The sequence below is a fragment of the Aquarana catesbeiana genome, linkage group LG04, assembly GCF_042186555.1.
Source record: "Aquarana catesbeiana isolate 2022-GZ linkage group LG04, ASM4218655v1, whole genome shotgun sequence".
NCBI classification, from domain to species: Eukaryota; Metazoa; Chordata; class Amphibia; order Anura; family Ranidae; genus Aquarana; species Aquarana catesbeiana.
The window spans coordinates 617,050,221-617,069,280 of NC_133327.1; the positions used below are offsets into that span (position 1 = coordinate 617,050,221).

General features: G+C 41.6%; 1 protein-coding gene across 1 annotated transcript in view; it reads right to left on the minus strand.

The window, feature by feature from the left end:
- Positions 1 to 19,060, minus strand: part of GALNT14 (polypeptide N-acetylgalactosaminyltransferase 14) — a 707,004-nt gene that overhangs the window by 300,371 nt on the left and 387,573 nt on the right. Inside the window, exon 3 of the mRNA XM_073628286.1 lies at positions 3,131 to 3,229. Coding sequence (XP_073484387.1) covers positions 3,131 to 3,229 — 99 coding nt within the window. The remainder of the gene's footprint in view (positions 1 to 3,130; positions 3,230 to 19,060) is intronic.

The following is a 19,060-nucleotide window of genomic DNA, read 5'->3' on the forward strand; positions in this document are numbered from 1 at the left end:
GCCAGAATTACCGGGATGGAGCACAGAACATCCCAGCACTTGGCACCCCGCTGCTACTCTTCGCAGTACCCGTGAACCTTGGCAACTATGGGTTATTGCAAAAAAGATTTGAGACATACAGTATCTCACAAAAGTGAGTACACCCCTCACATTTTTGTAAATATTTTATTCTATCTTTTCATGTGACAACACTGAAAATATGACACTTTGCTACAATGTAAAGTAGTGAGTGTACAGCTTGTAGTGTAAATTTGCTGCCCCCTCAAAATAACTCAACACACAACCATTAATGTCTAAACCGCTGGCAACAAAAGTGAGTACACCCCTAAGTGAAAATGTCCAAATTGGGAAAAGTGTCAATATTTTGTGTGGCCACCATTATATTCCAGCACTGCCTTAACCCTCTTGGACATGGAGTTCACCAGAGCTTCACAGGTTGTCACTGGAGTCCTCTTCCACTCCTCCATGACGAAATCATGAAGTTGGTGGATGTTAGAGACCTTGCATTCCTCTACTTTCTGTTTGAGAATGCTCCACAGATGATGCTAAATAAGGGTTTTTTTAATCAATAGGGTTTAGGTCTGGAGACGTGCTTGGCCAGTCCATCACCTTTACCCTCAGCTTCTTTAGCAAGGCAGTGGTCATCTTGGAGGTGTGTTTGGGGTCATTATCATGTTGGAATACTGCCCTGTGGCCCAGTCTCTGAAGGGAGGGGATCATGCTCTGCTTCAGTATGTCACAGTACATGTTGGCATTCATGGTTCCCTCAATGAACTGTAGCTCGCCTGTGCTAGCAGCACTCATGCAGCCCCAGACCATGACACTCCCACCACCATGCTTGAGGCAACTTGTCTTTGTACTCCTCACCTGGTTGCCGCCACACACACTTGACACTTTCTGAACCAAATAAGTTTATCTTGGTCTCATCAGACCACAGGACATGGTTCCAGTAATCCATGTCCTTAGTCTGCTTGTCTTCAGCAAACTATTTGTGGGCTTTCTTGTACATCATCTTTAGAAGAGGCTTCCTTCTGGGGCAACAGCCATGCAGACCAATTTGATGCAGTGTGCAGCGTATGGTGTGAGCACTGACAGACTGATCCTCCACCCCTTCAACCTCTGCAGCAATGCTGGCAAAACGTCTATTTTCCAAAGACAACTAATGCTGAGCATGGGCATTCAACTTCTTTGGTCGACCATGGTGAGGCCTGTTCTGAGTGGAATCTGTCCCGTTAAACCGCTGTATGGTCTTGGTCACTGTGCTGCAGCTCAGTTTCAGGGTCTTGGCAATCTTCTTATAGCCTAGGCCATCTTTATGTAGAGCAACAATTCTTTTTTTCAGATCCTCAGAGAGTTCTTTGCCATGAGGTGCCATGTTGAACTTCCAGTGACCAGTATGAGAGAGTGAGAGTGATAACACCAAATTTAACACACCTGCTCCCCATTCACACCTGAGACCTTGTAACACTAATAAGTCACATGACACCGGGGAGGGAAAATGGCTAATTGGGCCCAATTTTTGACAATTTGGACATTTTCACTTAGGGGTGTACTCACTTTTGTTGCCAGTGGTTTAGACATTAACGGCTGTGTGTTGAGTCATTTTGAGGGGACAGCAAATTTACACTGTTATACAAGCTGTACACTCACTACTTTACATTGTAGCAAAGTGTCATTTCTTCAGTGTTGTCACATGAAAAGATAGAATAAAATATTTACAAAAATGTGAGGGGTGTACTCACTTTTGTGAGATACTGTATACTGCAGAATGTGGCACCACATCCCATGATAATTGAGCAAAAACAAGAAAAAAGAAAAAAAGAGGAAAAAGGACTTTTAAGGTTGCCACTATAATCCCAAATAGGAAAGAAAAATGGTCTTGTATTTTAGAAAAAATATATAATTTATTGAAATCACGTTAAAAAACACATGGTAAGGGGAAAGAACATGAACATGTCTTAAAGGTGCACTGTCTCATAACAGAGAACAGATCAAGAAGCTGAAACAGGAAAATCACATGGATGGCCTGGAGAATGGTTACAAAGTAGTCCTTGAAGGTCCCTTCTGGCTAGAGGCCAAGCACATGAAATCACAGTGTCAGCGCCAACAGATCGCTACATGTTTCGCTGATAGCTTTTTCAGGAGATCCTATTTGAACATGACAAGGAAAGGAGGAGCATCCATAGAAACGGAGGAGCATCCAGAAAAGGAGGAGCATCCATAGAACACAAAGGGCTCAATTTATGAAGCAATACACCATCATAAGACGAGAAAATAGTGCAAAGGAGAAAAAAGAAAACAAGCAAGATAGAGCAAGAAAAATAGAGCAAGAAAAATTGAGCTGTAAGGAGTGTAAAAACAGCCTATATTGAGGCGCCTGAATCCAGATAGATGGCAGCTTATGGAACTTATATATAATAGATATTGCCAATGGGCAGATGTTGATGGTATTCACGCAGACCTAAGGCCGGCATGTAACGTAACCTATTGCGGTCTGTCCAACTGATTTTCCAAGGTGAAAGGGGGATTGGAGATAAAACGCTAAGCCCTATGCAAAGAGGTTTGTGCTGAAGCGCCGGTTCTGCTCTGTGTCAGACGTTCCACAGCCTAGAAAACATGGGTTATTGCCTCAAAAGTGAGATTGGTAATGTTAGCCTATACATTTCTTTGCATACAGTTCATATAATGTAAGCTCCAGCATTCTTAATGTTTACATTGACTTTTTGAGAATTTATTACTCCTCCATAAAAAAAAAAAAAAAATAATAATAATTAAACCCTATCCAAGGTTGGTATTTGTCACTGAGATGTATTTTATCAGTGTTGCTCTTTCCATTCTTTTTTTCTTGTGCTAATTGCTCAGTTTTTCTCCCTACGCACAGGCTGAGACAGTGCAAGGGAAAATGTCACCTGATCCTTTTCACAAACTGTCACATTCCCCACCACCCTCAACCTAACTGTCATTGCGTTGCATTTTTTTTTTTCTTTTTTCCATGTTGTGTGTTAATTAGAAGCTTTTCAAGCGATAGCCTGCAGTGTCACCTCTAAGAAAGGTAACTTCAATAAAAGTTACTTATGTGCCTCTCTATCTGGAAGAGTAGGGCACCCTCTTGTTGCAGCATAGAGCTTACCTCCTGATGGTTCTCAGAAGCGTTGATCTCGCCTCGTTGTGAAAAGTTATAATGACGCTTGTGGGTGGAAGATCCGATGAGTAGTGCAATTCTGTACATCTGAAAAGGAGAGAGAAAGCAATTACGCTGTAAGTAAAGCCATCACAGATTTACAGCTCATCATTTCCAAACATAACTTCTGACTAGTTAAAGTCCCATTTATCTCTCAGCAATAAAGTGTCCTCTTTCTTGAAAGGAAACAATTTTCTTACTTTTTTTTTTTTTAAGCTAGTAAATCCAAAGTTTAATAGGCTACACTTAGTGCTTACAGCCCAAAAACGTCTTTGTTGTTTCATTTTGGTAAAAGAAGGAAGAGATAGAAAATTTGTCAGGTTTTTATTACTCTCTGGGGTTGATTTACTAAAGGCAAATAAACTGTGCACTTTGCAGAGTGCAGTTGCCCTCTGCAAGTGCAATTGCTCCAGAGCTTAGTAAATCAGGTAAGGCTTTGCTTTGCAAGGAGTACCCAATCACGTGCAAGGAAAATGTAAAAACTGCATTTTTGCGTGATTGGATGATAGAAGTCAGCAGAGCTTCTGCTTATTTACCAAGCTCTGGAGCAACTGCTCTTGAAGAGGGCAACTGCACTTTGCAAAGTGCACAGTCTTTTTCCCCTTAGTAAATCAACCCCTCTGTGTCCCCTTTAGGAAGATTTACCCTCACTTCCTGCCCTGGTGACAATTAATACCAGCACAGAAAGTAAGTGAAATTATTCCAAAGGAGACAGAGACCACAGTAAATACCTAAAATAGGTAAAACATTTTCACAATCTACTAAAAAGTGCAGATTCCCCCTGAGTTCCTGTACCCATGACTATTTCTCACCATAACAATAAGTAAGGGACACAGACAGCAAAACTTCTAACCATTCCCCACTCTATCCAATTAACCCCTTGGAGCAGGTGCCTGTCGGCCCTTTAAGGGGTTTAGAATGCCAGGAGGCGGGGCTGGGCATATGGTCATGTGACCGCTGTGTCTGGCTGTCACATGATCAGAAATGATCATTTGCAAGCAGCAAAGGGAGCTTTCCGTTAGCCGCCGTTAGCTGGGCTGGGAGTGCATAGGGCATGCACTCTCGACACATCTTCCTTTACACTATTGCATGCAAAAATGCAGCCGCTCTGCACCAAGGCCCGCCCAACGAGAGGCCACATATTTGCATGCGCTCGGCGCCAAAAGGTTAAAAAAAAAAGTGTAGGTTGGAGTTTCACTTTAACAGTGAAGGTGCTTACATAACAGAACTGTGCATTCTAAGGCTTTTTGTCCAGTGGTCTCCAAAATGTGGCCCGAGGGCTGGATGTGGCCCTTTGCTTGACTTTATGCAGCCCTTGTGGCACTATTCCTCCCACTGACACCAATGATGGGGCACTATTCCTCCAAGCGATACCAATTATGGGACACTGATCCTTCGATTGACACCAATGATGGGGCACTATTCCTCCCACTGACACCAATGATGGGGCACAATTCCACCCATTGATGCCAATGATGGGGCAGCATTCCTCCACCAATACCAATTATGGGACACTATTTCTCCTAATTCTGACCACAGGTGCTATGTCTGACCATCAAGCCTGAGGCTTTATTTACATTGACTCTAGGGCATTTTCTACTTCCAATGGTCACAGTCTGGCCCCTGTAATGAGGGATAGTAAACCGGCCCTTGTTTAGCAAGTTTGGAGACCCCTTGCCTTGAGGATAAAATGTGAACCTCGGCAGAAATTGTGATCTCAGCCTCCCTACCAACATTTTGAACTAATACAGTTCCTGCTGTCAAAACCAAAATACATGCAGCAACCCACTTATATCTATTTTTTGTTAATAAGTGGAACTTTATCCAGTCATTATTCTCTTCTGTCATTTCCAGTCATTGTCAACAGGACAAGTACAGGGAAACCTAAAAACTTGTAGAGGGGAAATCTTCCAAATGGGAATGTCTGGTGTAGTGACAACTGGAAGGCCTCATGCACACCGGACATTATTACAGCTGCTGTTTTTGTATTCAGATGTTTTTTTCTACAGCCAGTAAGTTCCCCAGCAGTTATCCTATGTGTCCATGCACACATAGGCTTTTATCAGCATTTTTTGGCAGGGGCGTTTTCTGGCTGGAAAAAAACTCCAGAACTAGTGGGTTTTAAGAGGAGATTTTCAGCTGTAAAAAAGGCTCTAAAAGCTTAAAATCTTTGAAAAACATGGCAATTTGGTGTTAATCAGTGGTTTTGAGCCATAAGCTTTTGTGAAAGTAATCTTTTGCTAAAAAAAGCTACAGTTAAAAAAAACCTGAAAAACGCTACTGCAAAAGCGCTGCAAAACTCATTCTACAGCTACAGCTTTCTACCGCTAACGTTACTGGCATTTTTATTTATAATGTTCAGTGTTCATGAGGTCTTAGGGTGAATTCACACTACAACGGAGACCCGCCAGAGCTGCAATAGGGGGCAGTGTGGTGCAGGATAAAGCTCCCTTTTTTTTTTTTGTACAAACTTTAGACTTAAAGCAGAGTTCCACCCAAAAGTGGAACTTCCACTTTAAGTACTCCTCGCGCCCTGACATGCCACAATTGGCATGTCATTTTTTTTTGTGGGGGGGGGGGGGGGCTGGGTACCTGGTTTGGAGTGGGACTTCCTGTCTCACTTCCTCTTTCCGACTTCTGGCCGCCTAGGTGACTCCTAGGTGGCCTCTCCCTCCCGGGCAATGTTCTGGGACACGTCACAGGTCCCAGAACATTACCTGGCCATTGATGGAGCGCAGCGCACCTCGCACATGTGCAGTGCACGCCCGGCTGTGAAGCCGCAAACTGTCACAGCCGGATGCCCACACTCACAATGTCGGCACCGTGAAGAGGAGGGAGAGAGAACGGAGGCTTCGGGCGGCCGCATCGATGGACCGTGGGACAAAAACCAGTGGAACTCCACTTTAAGGCCTCATGTACACATGATAAGAAAATCAAGTAAAATTTTATACGATGAACGATCGGCTGATTATCGTTAGTATAGTGCTTTCGATAGCTGATTCTGACTTTTCGGACGACAAAACCCGAAGGCGCATGCTATAAAATTTTTATCGCACTTGAACACGTCTGATTTTCATTCAGTTAGTACAGTTTTAGTTCGAGAAAAAACATTACAGCAGTCTTTTTTTTGGAAGATGGTGGTGCCCTGTTTTGCCATTGGGTCTTTTGGATAAGTTAGGTCTTTTTTTGGAGGATGGAGGTGCCCTTTATGGGTCTTGTGGGATACTGTAGGCCTTTTTTCAGGGGGCAGGAGTGCCCTTTTTGCCCATTGGGTCTTTTAGGACAGTTTAAGCCTTTGTTTGGGCAGGGTTGCCCTCGTTGACAGTGAGAAAGTTTACAGCATTTTTGTTTGGGGGAGGGGGAGCCCTTACTCTGGAGTCTTAAATCACACACCTTCGTGCACCAGGGGGCCAGGTACTGCTTGTCTGTCCTCCGTAAAGGGGTAACCCTTCTTCCCCACTTTACAGCAAGACTACGCATGCTCGAAAACAAAAGAATATATTACAAAACAATTGAACACATTACATCACTGCCATAAGTTGTATTCTGTAATACAAGAATTTTCGGAAGTTGAGTTACCTCTTCACATTTGATATGAGACTAGCATGCAACAAAAAATGGACGATTATTCAACCAATAATCTGATCGTGTGTACCAGGCTTTACACTTCATTCATGGCAATGTACCACAGTGTGATGTGCTGAGCTACCGTACATTACCATGCGATTTGACATGGTGCAGACATGCTGCATTTTATTGCAGCATACTGCAGCACAGCCCTAGACAATGTAGCAGTGTGAATGTATAGATAAAGGGCAGGTGTTCCTGGAGGAAGGGTGGGACAGTCTAGGGGCATCATTAATACCTCCTGTTTGTACCTGGTGAGGGGAAGAAGGAACTTCTCTATGTGTAATCAGCATACCTGTCTGGAGTGAACCAATAGTGATTGGTCACAAGCAATTCTGATTTAACCCCCTCTCGCCCGCCGTATAGTAAAATGAGGGTGGGCGGGATCCCCTCTCATTCTGGGACGACTACATATGACGTCGCCCCAGTATCAGCACTCTTGCGTGTTTTTTAGCAAAGAATTAAAAACCCAGTGGTGATTAAATACCACCAAAAGAAAGCACTATTTGTGGGGAAAAAAATATATATCATTTTGGGTACAGCTTTGCATGTCCGCATGTGTGCAATTGTCATTCAAAGTATGACTGAGCTGAAAGCTGAAAATTGGCCTGGGCAGGAAGGGGGTGAAAGTGCCCGGTATTGAAGTTGTTAAAGTGATTGTAAACCATTATTATTATTTCTTTTAAATAATAAACATGTTATACTTACCTGCTCTGTGTAGTGGTTTTGCAGAGAGCAGCCCTGATCCTCCTCCTAACAGGCCCCCCTGGGTAGGGATGTGCAATTAGCGGACCTCCAGCTGTTGCAAAACTACAAGTCCCATCATGCCTTTGCCTATGGGAGTCATGCTTGTGGCTGTCAGAGTCTTGCTATGCCTCGTGGGACTTGTAGTTCTGTAACAGCTGGAGGTCCGCTAATTGCATATCCCTGCTATAGAGGAAATCATGCTGGTTCGCTCCCAAACTGGCTTAGACACACAGAGCGTGGCTCAGCCCTGCCCCCACTCCCTCCTCACTGGCTGTGATTGACAGAAGTAGTAGCCAATGTCTTTGAGCCTTTGAGGAGGGAGAGAGCCGCTGCTTTTTTTGCACATCGTTAGTTTGAGATCGGTCTCAAGTAAGTATATAAGGGGGGCTGGACTGGAGAGCTGCATCAGAAGGTTTTTTTTTTTTATCCTAAAAATTCAGCCTTTAGGATGCCTTTACAGAAGCAAGGCTCTGGAAAACTACTATATGCATGTCTGTATCCAAATGACTTAACATACCCATTCTATCTCTGTAACTTCACATACTTTCATACTTCTGTACAACTGTTTAAGTTCAATAAACAAAATTTAAAAAAAAATAAAAAAAGACTGACTGAGGTTTTATTTCTTTCCTATTCTTCTAACAAGAGGTTGTTATTAATGCTTGCAATTCCATCGAATACAATTCTTTTACTTTGCCGTTCCCATGACAGGAAGAGATTATAAAATTTCCCCAATGGTAAAAAATATTGGCTGGATTTCAACCCTCTACTGAAAAATTCAGCAGCGGATTCTACCACCTCTGCTTTCACCTTGTGCAGGTGATGAAATGTATTTCCACCTCTCCTCACAGCTGTGATGCCAATCCTCACATAGCTCGCAGGTTTAAAAAAAACTAATGAGGAAAAAAAACTGTTCAAAATCTAACTGAAAAACTGAAAGTAGTGAGACAATTCCCCCAGATTGGCATGGTAGGTGTCAGCCCCAGCTGGTGACAGTATCTGTTGTATAACCATCAAAGTTTTCATTTAACGTTCTTTCAAAGCTTTGTGGTTGCGGCGTATAAAATTGACTTCCTTCACATCAAAGCTTTTTGTATGGAGCAGCCAAATTAATCTTCTTTACACAAAGCAAAATTTTCTTAAATATTTTATTACTTTCATCAGTTCGTTTGTGAAGAAATGACTTTACAAATGCGGTAGCGTCTTACCAAGGAAGATCAGCAACTTTTTAATTATGATATGAGCTGGTATAATGGATTCCACCGATGCTGCGTGTCAGTAGCAATGCTAATGTTTTGCTTATTTCCAAAGGCTGCCAGTCTGGTATATATTTGAACATTAGAAGGACAGAAGGTAACTTTGGATGTTCTCTCAAAACTTTCTTGTTCAATCTTTTTTTATTGGAACAAACAAGCATAGTACAGACATTGGTGGAGATGGTCTTTTTACAGGTTGAAGTGGGCATCACACCCACAGTTAGTACTACACAAGTCACAGTTAAATGATTCACAAGATCATAGTGATAGCATTTGAAATAACAAATAACAATTAAGTCACAGAATATTAGCAACAAGGGCATCAGGCCCTATAAGAGAAGAACAGTGAGGGTTACCAGGCACAAATAGGCCCTAAACCAGACATTCCAAAATCGGTAGGGTGCATAATTAGCACTAACAACCAAGTGACATATACCAAGCAATAGAGGAGAGAAAGTGGGGGTAAAGTAGGAATTGGGAATTTATAGAACAGAGCACAAGGACAGTTGCTCACATCTGGGACAGCTACAGGCCACAGCCCTATAGGCAAGAGGGAAGTTATGACTCTAGCAAGGTGGAATCGAAGCCAGGGGGTATAAAGTTATCTACATGTGGCTGCCAAATCCTTACATGCTTAGAGACTTTGTTGAGCAAGGTCACCTCAATTTTGCTATGAATCATGGCATGTGTGATTCAGTTACTCATTTCCAATATTCATAGGGCCAGGATTTTCCATGCCCTGGCAATGATTTGCTTAGATTCCGTTGTGACCTGCAGGGAAAGTTTCAATTGAGCTCTCGTATGATTCAAAGAGCAAAGATTCAGGAGCGCAAATGCCAGGTCCGGGTCTATAGGAGTTCCCATCAGGGTTGAATGTATCTGAAAGACCTCAACCCAGAAAGGCTGTACTTTTTGTCAGGACCACTAGATGTGGGCATGTGTGCCCCTTTCTTTACTTTCCCAAAAGCAGGCTGGGGGATAATTAGGCACAAATTTAGAGATCCTTGCTGGGACCAGATACCAGCACATTAAGGCCTTATAGAGTAATTGGGCTCTAGTGCTACTATGTTCTCAGAAGATGACTTAGTTATTGCCCATATCTCATCCCAGTCTTCCTGCTTCAGGTGTAAATCAAGGTCAGCTGCCAATTTAGAGTGTATATGGAGGAGGAGCAAAGGATGTTGAGTTAAGGTGAGAATATAATTTGGGGCATACGAGTCTGAGGAGCAGATGCCCCTAAAGGTTGGTAAGGGAGGAGTGTGTCCGGACATAGGGTGCAAAAAAATGAGATACCTGGAGGTTATGAAACAATTTTGATGCTAGTTGTTGGTGTTGTTCTCGGAAGATGGGAAAGGATTTGATACCAGTAATCATAACCAAATTGCAAAAGTTTTTTTTAAGATGTCTCCACAGATGGAATACGTTTGTGTCAGTATACAGTTGAAGGAAGGGTCCCCATAAAAGGATATGTAGAAGCAGTGTAGATATTAATTGAAAAGGGTCTTTAAGCTGTAAAATAACTGGACTCCTTACAAACTTTTGTTCCAACCGTCTGAGCTGATGAAGGTTGTCAATAGTTACTGGGTCTACAACTATAGCTTTGAGTCCTATCCATAGAGGGGACTCGTTGTTGGCATGGTACAGCATGATTTGGGCCAGCTGAGTTGCTTGGTAATATTTGGCAAAGTTGGGTACTCCCAATCCACCAGAAAGTTTGCCACGCATTAGTACTTTTCTGGGGAGTCTAGGTTTATTTGTGACTCCACATCTTTTCTATGAAGTAGATGTAAACCCTAACTAGATGAAATTTAGTTTGTTAAAAGCAAACTGACATTTCTTAAAAATAAAATATTAGGGTTCACCTATTTTCATCCTATGTTGCATCTCAGTGCTGCTGATCTACTGCCACCTTTATTTGCAGCAAGGTGAGATATGCCTTTGTTATGTACCATCAGCACTCTATTCAAAATAAAATAATGTTTGGCTGAGGTTCCACCTTAAATGTTGGAAACCAGTATTCCTGTTTTGACTTATTGTAAGACCTGTTGACAGTGAGAGATGTTCAATGGAAAAGGACATATGTAAAGTCAAGGGGACAACATCACTCACATTTGTAGAGCTTAGACAGCTCTCATAACACTGGGAACTTCCTGTACATTCAGAGGGTTCTCTGAGTGAGGCATATAAGTCTCAACTCCATCCTTCTGCAGACACAAACTAGTCTTCGTGCCTGAGTCTCATAGCACAATGGCCTGAGACATCCTCCTCCAATCATCTTTGACTCCTTCCCAAGGCCTAGAACCAAGGAAAACCCCTTCTGTTTTCTGGTGTGTCTGCATTTGTGCAGCTTTTTCACACCACACCTAGCACCTATATTTCCAGCCTTCTCAACCACCACTCACTTTATTTATTGCTATACAGATTCTTTTGGTAGTACAGCTGAAAAAAAAGGAGTTACAGACGTCAGCGTGCCCCCAACAAATTATCCCACTCCTTCCCGCAAGCAAGCCATACTCAAAGAATCATGCTCCATCACTACTTCTGATGCAGGGGTCTACCTTGGGAAAGCACTGGTGTTAAAGCTTACCAGTGTGGATGCTGTTATTGCCCATGGCAGTCTTATGGCCTGAAAGTGTACAGGCCTGACAATTGGCCTTCTGGGGCCTGAGCACCATCATATATGATAGGGCACCTGTTTCCCAATACCTGAAAGCTTTGCTCCATCACAGCACTGGAATGAGGAAGAAAGATGACTAGATGGGTGAGTATATCTTGTCCTGAATGTGCAAAATGGTAGTGTCTCTTGGGCAACTTTACTGTAAGCAGAACTAAACCCATCGATTTAACAGTTACATTCCTGGCACGTAAAGTGAATGTAACTGTCACATTGCTCATGCTCTCAATCAAATTGTCAAACCATAAAATGGCTGGTGCCATAACTGATCACATGTGAAGCATCATGACAGTTGAAGAACAAACAGAGGCCAAGATGGCAGCTTCCTTGGCTGAAAACGAAAGAATTATTTAGTTCCGCTTGAAGATTTATCATAAGCAGGTCACAAACACTTTTTGATCAGCAGATCAGGTACACAATTTTAGCAACAATATTGGTACTTATCAATGGTCAATGCCCACCTTTTTATTTGCATGACCATTTTTCTCCAGAGAAGTCACCACAAACACATATGGTTGCCCTTGTTTGCCCTCTCTTTCTACTCAAAACAGAACCTTTCTCCTTAGTTGCTTCCACTGAATGAACTCCACACCTCATCAACAGAAGCTTTTTTTCCAGACTCTGGAAAATATTCCTCCAGAGTACAGAACCTCCACAGTGGGAAAATAAGGTCAAATCTCTTGAAGACTCTTTATCACTTCCTTACACTGTAAACTTTTGTATCCCTCTTTCCATCACAATTGAACAAAATTCTGAGTTCTCTGTCAGTTTGGCCCAGCTATTGCAGCAAATAAATTGTTAGGCTTAAAACCTTCATCAGTATGATGTATTTAAAGAAAAGTAACCATTCCCGCTGATTGTTTTACAAGCGGAATTACCTCCGCGCTCGCTGACAGTAACATAAATGTGTCACAGAGATATTTTTTTTTTTCTAATTTGTTAAACGACAAAACCTCATTATATTTTTATTATCACCGTTTTCCTTGATCGCAGCAAATTCACACTGCGTTCTGCTACGATTCCACTGTCTATTTATGCAGCTTTCAATGCCTATTTTTAACATTGTTACAGCTGCAAGTCTTGGCATTGTGCTGTGCGTTCCTATACATTTTAATGTACGTATTGTAAGAGGGAGCTGTCAGCTTGTTTCTTATTAAGTCTGCGGATAAGTGATCACCGTGCATTATAATGTAATGTGTCATAATCGCTCCAGAAAAAAATAGTTCTACCTGAGTGTGAATAATGACATCCATTCAGACTCTTTTCTTATCGTTTTATGATTTTTTTTCCACTTTCCACTCACATTTGCAGCTTGGTAAAGCTTGGCTGTCCTTACGTTAAGAGACATTTTTTAACAGGCTGGATAATGATGATAAAGTGGCTTTTGACAAGAGTTAAAAAATTTGGTTTTGCCGATAGAGTTCACTAAATACAGTGTGATACATTGGCACAGTCTCATGAAATTTGATATAGCTACTCCTGTCTATAATATCATCTGCTTTAGTGAAATGGAGGAACTATTATTAGGCTAGCTTAGACCATCAAGCAAAGCTGCCCTGAGACAAGTATATACAGTAGATCCAAATCTAGGGAGCATATAAAATATACATAAAGTATATAGTCAAAGGTTTGTGGATAACTGGCCATCATACCAATATGAGCTTTTTGTAGATTCTATTCCATAGTCATTAATATGGAGCTTACTCCACACACACTCACTTTGTAGTTACATTTTCCACTCTTCTGGGAAGGCTTTGTGAGGTCAGGTCCCGATGCTGGAGAAGAAGACCTGGCTCTAAAATGGCATTCCAATTCATAGTATGGTTGAGGTCAGGGATCTGTGCAGGCCACTCGAATTCCTCCACTCCAAGCTCACCTTGTCTTTATAGAGCTGGCTTTGTGCACAGGGACACAGTTACGCTGGAACAGAATTGGACCTGTCAAACTGTTGTCACATGATTTACGTGCACAATTGTCTAAAAGGTCTTAATTTACTGGAGTATTAACAAATATCTTTACTGGAAACACCTAAACTCAATTATTTGGAGAGGTATCTGCATACTTTTGGCCTATTTGTAGAGATGATGGCCAGGAGTCTACAAACTTTAGGCTATATAGTGTACTGTAATGTAATGTGATGTACATGGTTTGTTCAGATGAAGCCCTAATTTATAATATAGATTATTATATACCAGAAGTTAGGGTGACGCTATCCTCTCTCTCTGCCACTGTAGCCATCATGACATTTATGGCAGCAATCTGATGCAGACAACTGATCCTCTTCTATTCCCCTGACCACCCTGACTTCACCTCTCATCTGCGCAGGTAGGTGCCTCTGGATCAAATTCAAACACAACAGGCATTTCTCTTTTTGATGCTGAAATATTACTGAACTTCATATGAGGCACCACAAAATACCTTGATGAGAGGATAAGCATCTTGCCCAAATAACAGGCATGCTGCCAGTTTCTGGTTGGATCCCTGATGGATAAAGTACCTTCCTACTCCCCTCTTTCCACATATTTCTGCTGCTCCATAATAGCGTTAGGCTTCCTCAGTAGCAGGGCCAGATATAGAACTTGGGGGGGCCCAGGGGACTTCAGGTTTGGGGGGCCTCTCATACACAGAGTTGGTTTACATTCTCAGTGACAGTCACACAATTTTCAAAATGCATGACACAATGTAATTTTGAGGTCACACATGTACACACGCAGTCATAGGCCACTTACCTTAAGGATGTAAGAGCTCTATATGTGGTTTACTTGAGCTGTCAAAATTCCTTTTTACAAACGATACAATATACCAGTCCAGAGTAAAACATTTTACAGGGGATGGCAGGCAAAATATTACTTCCCAAGATTCATTTAATAAAATAAAGAATTTTTAAATTATTATATATTTTATATTATTTTATTATTTTTTTTTTTATTATTTTATATATTTTTTTATATTGTTTCATATTATTTTATATTATTTTTGTATAGAAGAGGGCCCCTTCTGTCAAGGTGCCCCGGGCAGTTTCCCCTTTTGCCCCCTTAAAAATCTGGCACGGCTATTGTTAACTTGAATTTAAAGTTTTGTTTTATTTTGTTAGTTTTTTTTAAATATAGCTATTATCTTTCAAAACAGTCTAATTTATGTACCAATATGTGAGAAGAAAACCTGGCTGTTGTTGGCTGTTGTTGACCTGTTTAGAAAAGGAGTTTGCCACGGCTAGCTGGCTGTACTGTTTGTGGACCACATACCTGGTACGTATAGAAAAAACCAGTTCCTCGAATTGGGATTTTAAATGGACCACAAACAGTAATTGTAAAAAAGTACAAATGTATTAACATGTATAAGGCCTCTTTCACATGAACGATCCGTTCAGGTCCGCCTGTCAGTTTTTTAGGTGGACCTGAACGGACCCTCCATAGACCTCTATGGAGCGTCGAATGTCAGCGGTGACATGTCCGCTGACATCCGACCCGCTCCAATCCGAAAAAGTGTAACGGAGGAAAAACCTACTTTTCCATTCGTTTTCGGATCGGATCGGGTGACGACGGACTCTACGGGCCGTCGTCATCCGATCCCCCATAGGGGAGAGCGGCGCTCTGACAGGTCTGTCGCTGCATAGTGTGCAGCAACGGACCTGCCATCTTCCTGCTCAGCGGGGATCCACGGAGCGATCCCCGCTGAGCAAGCGGATGTTCACGGGGCGGATCATCACGGATCCGTCCTGTGTGAAAGGACCCTAACAATGAACAACATTCAGGTGAAAAAAAAATAACGTATGTTGGGGGCAGAGATGGAAACAGCTGAAAGAAAAAGCCCAGAACTGTCAACAGACAGAGCGTCCAGCGTGTTTCGAAAAAACACAGTGCAGATCTTCTTCAGGGACAAAAGGGCTTGAAACTTCCAAAACTGTGGTTTAAATCCCAAATGTTAATGCTTCACCCAAACAGCAGAAAGTCATAACTTAACAAATGGAGAAAGAGATTGGTCCGTCAGAGCCACGCATGAGTATCAGGCCAGGAGATCAACGACAACCAGTGATCCCCATCAGGCAAAAATGAACACCCAAAACAAGTGCCACTAGCCTGTATATTTGACTGTGATGTGTATTCACATACACTTTAGAGGGGACAAATGGTATTTGTTCTCCAGAAACATATCATGTCGGTATCAAATAGAGTCTGTGTCTAAATATAAGCACCTGAGACATCACCGGCCATGCATTAGTACAGGAGTCTATCAGCCGGCTGGAGTAGCCATATAATCTAAAAACAGCAGCAGAAGAGATCTATCAGCTACAGAGATTATAAAAAATATAAAAGAGTATAAAGCATAGTCCTAGCCACCGCTAAACTAGCGGTGTAATGACCACAAACAGAAGTATCTGGAGCTGTAGCGTCCCAGCTGATAGACTCCTGCACTAATGCATGGCCGGTGATGTCTTGGACGCCTAAATTTAGACATAGACTCTTTTTGATACCGACATGATATGTTTCTGGAGGATGAATACCATCTCTCCCATTTAAAGCGTATGTGAATACACATCACAGTCAAATATACAGGCTAGTGGCACTTGTTTTGGGTGTTCATTTTTGCCTGACTTAGATCACTGGTTGTCGTTGATCTCCTGGCCTGATACTCATGCGTGGCTCTGACGGACCAATCTCTCCATTTGTTGAAGTTTGGGTGAAGCATTAACATTTGGGATTTAAACCACAGTTTTGGAAGTTTCAAGCCCTTTTTTCCCTGAAGAAGATCTGCACTGAGTTTTTTTGAAACGCGTTGGACGTACTGTCTATTGGGCTTTTCCTCTCAGCTGTTTCCATCTCTGCCCCCCAACATACGTATTTGTTTTTATTTTCACCTGAATGTTGTTCATTGTTATACATGTTAATAAATTTGTACTTTTTACAAATACTGTTTGTGGTCCGTTTAAAATCCCAATTTGATGAACTGGCTTTTTACTTGTTGACCTGTTTATTGAAGATTTGTCTTTTGAGTACTAGTATAGAGCGGGGAAAACCTGAGGGTCAAGCACAGCTTATTATTATTTCATATAATGCAGTGACATTTTTAGTAACAATCTTATATTATTTCTATATTATTCAGTGTAACAATCTTATATTATTTTAGTTTATTTAGTGTAACAATCTGAAAAGGAAACTGGAAGGATCCTGGACAACCAGGCAAGGTGAGGTCCTGTATATTATAGGTATTCCAAATGCACCACGCTTGATGCTATGGTATAGATTCTACATCACATTTCTCCATGTTGTACTCCGTACTGCACATTGTCCATACCACAGGGGAGCCCTGAGATTCTACCTTGCCTAGGGCACCATTTGGCTTCAAAGTATTTTTTTTTTTTTGTTTGTGCATCCATCTCAACAAAGACTCAAAATACAAAAAGATCTCTCCAAAGTGAGAGAAATTCCCTCCTAAATCTGGATTCCAGCAGTGAGATCCTTGCAGCTAGAATGCCCGATGCATGCAAATAGTGACGGACGTTTAGCCTGTACAAAGTATTGACAGGCTAACATTGGCCATTGCTGTTTGAATATATAGTGGGGAAAATAATTATGTGATCCCCTGCAAATTTTGTAAGTTTTCCTACTTACAAAGAAATGAAGGGTCTAAAATTTTATCATAGGTGTATTTTAAATGATAGAGACAGAATATCAACCAAAAATCCAGAAAAAACACATGATACAAATGTTATAAATTAAGCTGCAGTTCAGTAAGTAAAAAAACTATTTGAACCCCAAACAAAACATGATTTTATACTTGGTGGAGAAACCCTTGTTGGCAAGCACAGAGGTAAGACGTTTCTTGTAGTTGGTGACCAGGTTTGCACACATCTCAGGAGGGATTTTGGTCCACTCTTCTTTACAGGTCTTCTCTAAATCCTTAAGGTTTCTTAGCCGTCACTTGGCAACTCGTTTCAGCTTCCTCCATACATTTTCTATAGGATTAAGATTTGGAGACTGGCTAGACCACTCCATGAACTTAATGTGCTTCTTTTTTGAGCCACTTCTTTGTTGCCTTGGTGGTATGCTTTGGGTAATTTGCATGCTGGAGGACCCATCCACAACCCATCTTCAGTGTTCTGGCTGAAGGGAACTGGTATTAGGGAGCTTTGATGCATCTGACTGCATTTAGCCCCCAGACACCAAACTGCAGGTAACTGCTTGATGTGCAGCTACATGCAAACAGCGATGGACACTGTCAGCCCATCAATACTTTGTAAAGGGATGAGTGGCTACTGGTATTTGCATGCACCTCTCATTACAGCTGCATGAATCTGTTGATTCTTGATGATGGTATCTGGTGAATGCGGCTAAACTGCAATGTGAAGGAAGCCAGTTGGCACTGGAACAAGTGTCCTCATTGAAAAATTTCTGTTTTGGTACCAAATTAAAGTTTCAGGTTTTCCCTCACTTACAAGGACAAATAGAAGGGGTGAATCTATATCGTAACAAAGGGTCTACCCCTTCTCAACTGCATCTAAAAAAAATTGCATTACATATGCTCCTAGATACATTTAAATCTCATTCTGCTCTGACCAATCCACGTTATTTGGACTTTTTGGAACTCTACTCATTGCATTATCAAAGCACTAATTCACACACCTCTTTTATATCATAACCCTACTGCTAACAGTGGCTTTGTGATTAGCACTGGGGGTCCTTTGTTCAAATACCAGCCAGGACACTATCTGCATGGTCTTTGCACATTCGCCTTGCGTTCGTGTGGCTTTCCACAGATACTCCAGTTTCCTTTCACACACTGGTATACACACTGGTATAATAATTGTCTCCTGTCTAAATTGGCCCTAGTATGTGTGTATTTATGTATGTGAGATAGGTGCCTTAGACTGTAAGTTCCTAGAGGGCAGGGGTTGATGTAAATGTACAGTATTTAAAGCACTGCATAAACTGTCAGTGTGATATACAGGTATATGTCTATAGTATTTACAATCAATTGGCAAGAAATATAATGTTAGATATGATTTAGTTACTTCAGTGGTAACTCTTTTATTCATGTCTTCATGCCGTAGACTTGGACACCGTTAGCTAGAGTCAGTTAAAGTAGACCTAAGCCCTAACTGGTTTACATTTCATTTTCCAAAGAGCTAAACAGTTACCATTTTTTATAAAATACTAATTTCACTTTTTTTTCTCCTATTTTCCATTTTAGTGCTGCTGATCCCCTTCAGCCTCTTTCAGTAGCTTCTTGTACACATGCACTCACTCCAATGTTGGCAACACATCATCACTCTGGACCAGTTTCCTTCTAGTGACAAGGTGACCAACATGTGTCAGCACAGCAAGGTGTACAGTAGTATTCGCCAGGAGGAGGATCAGGAGACAGTTCTCACCCCATAACAGGAAGTGCATAAACCTGGACTTTCATGGCAGGATCGCAAGGTATTATTTTAATGAAAGCTGCAAATTTAACATGTGAAATAACATGAAAATGTGAAAGCTTATATGAAATTTTACTGCTTGGGTTTACATTTACAGTAAAAGAATACATGATGAAGAATCAGAAAGGACTAAAAAAGGTTACGGAATAGGCAGT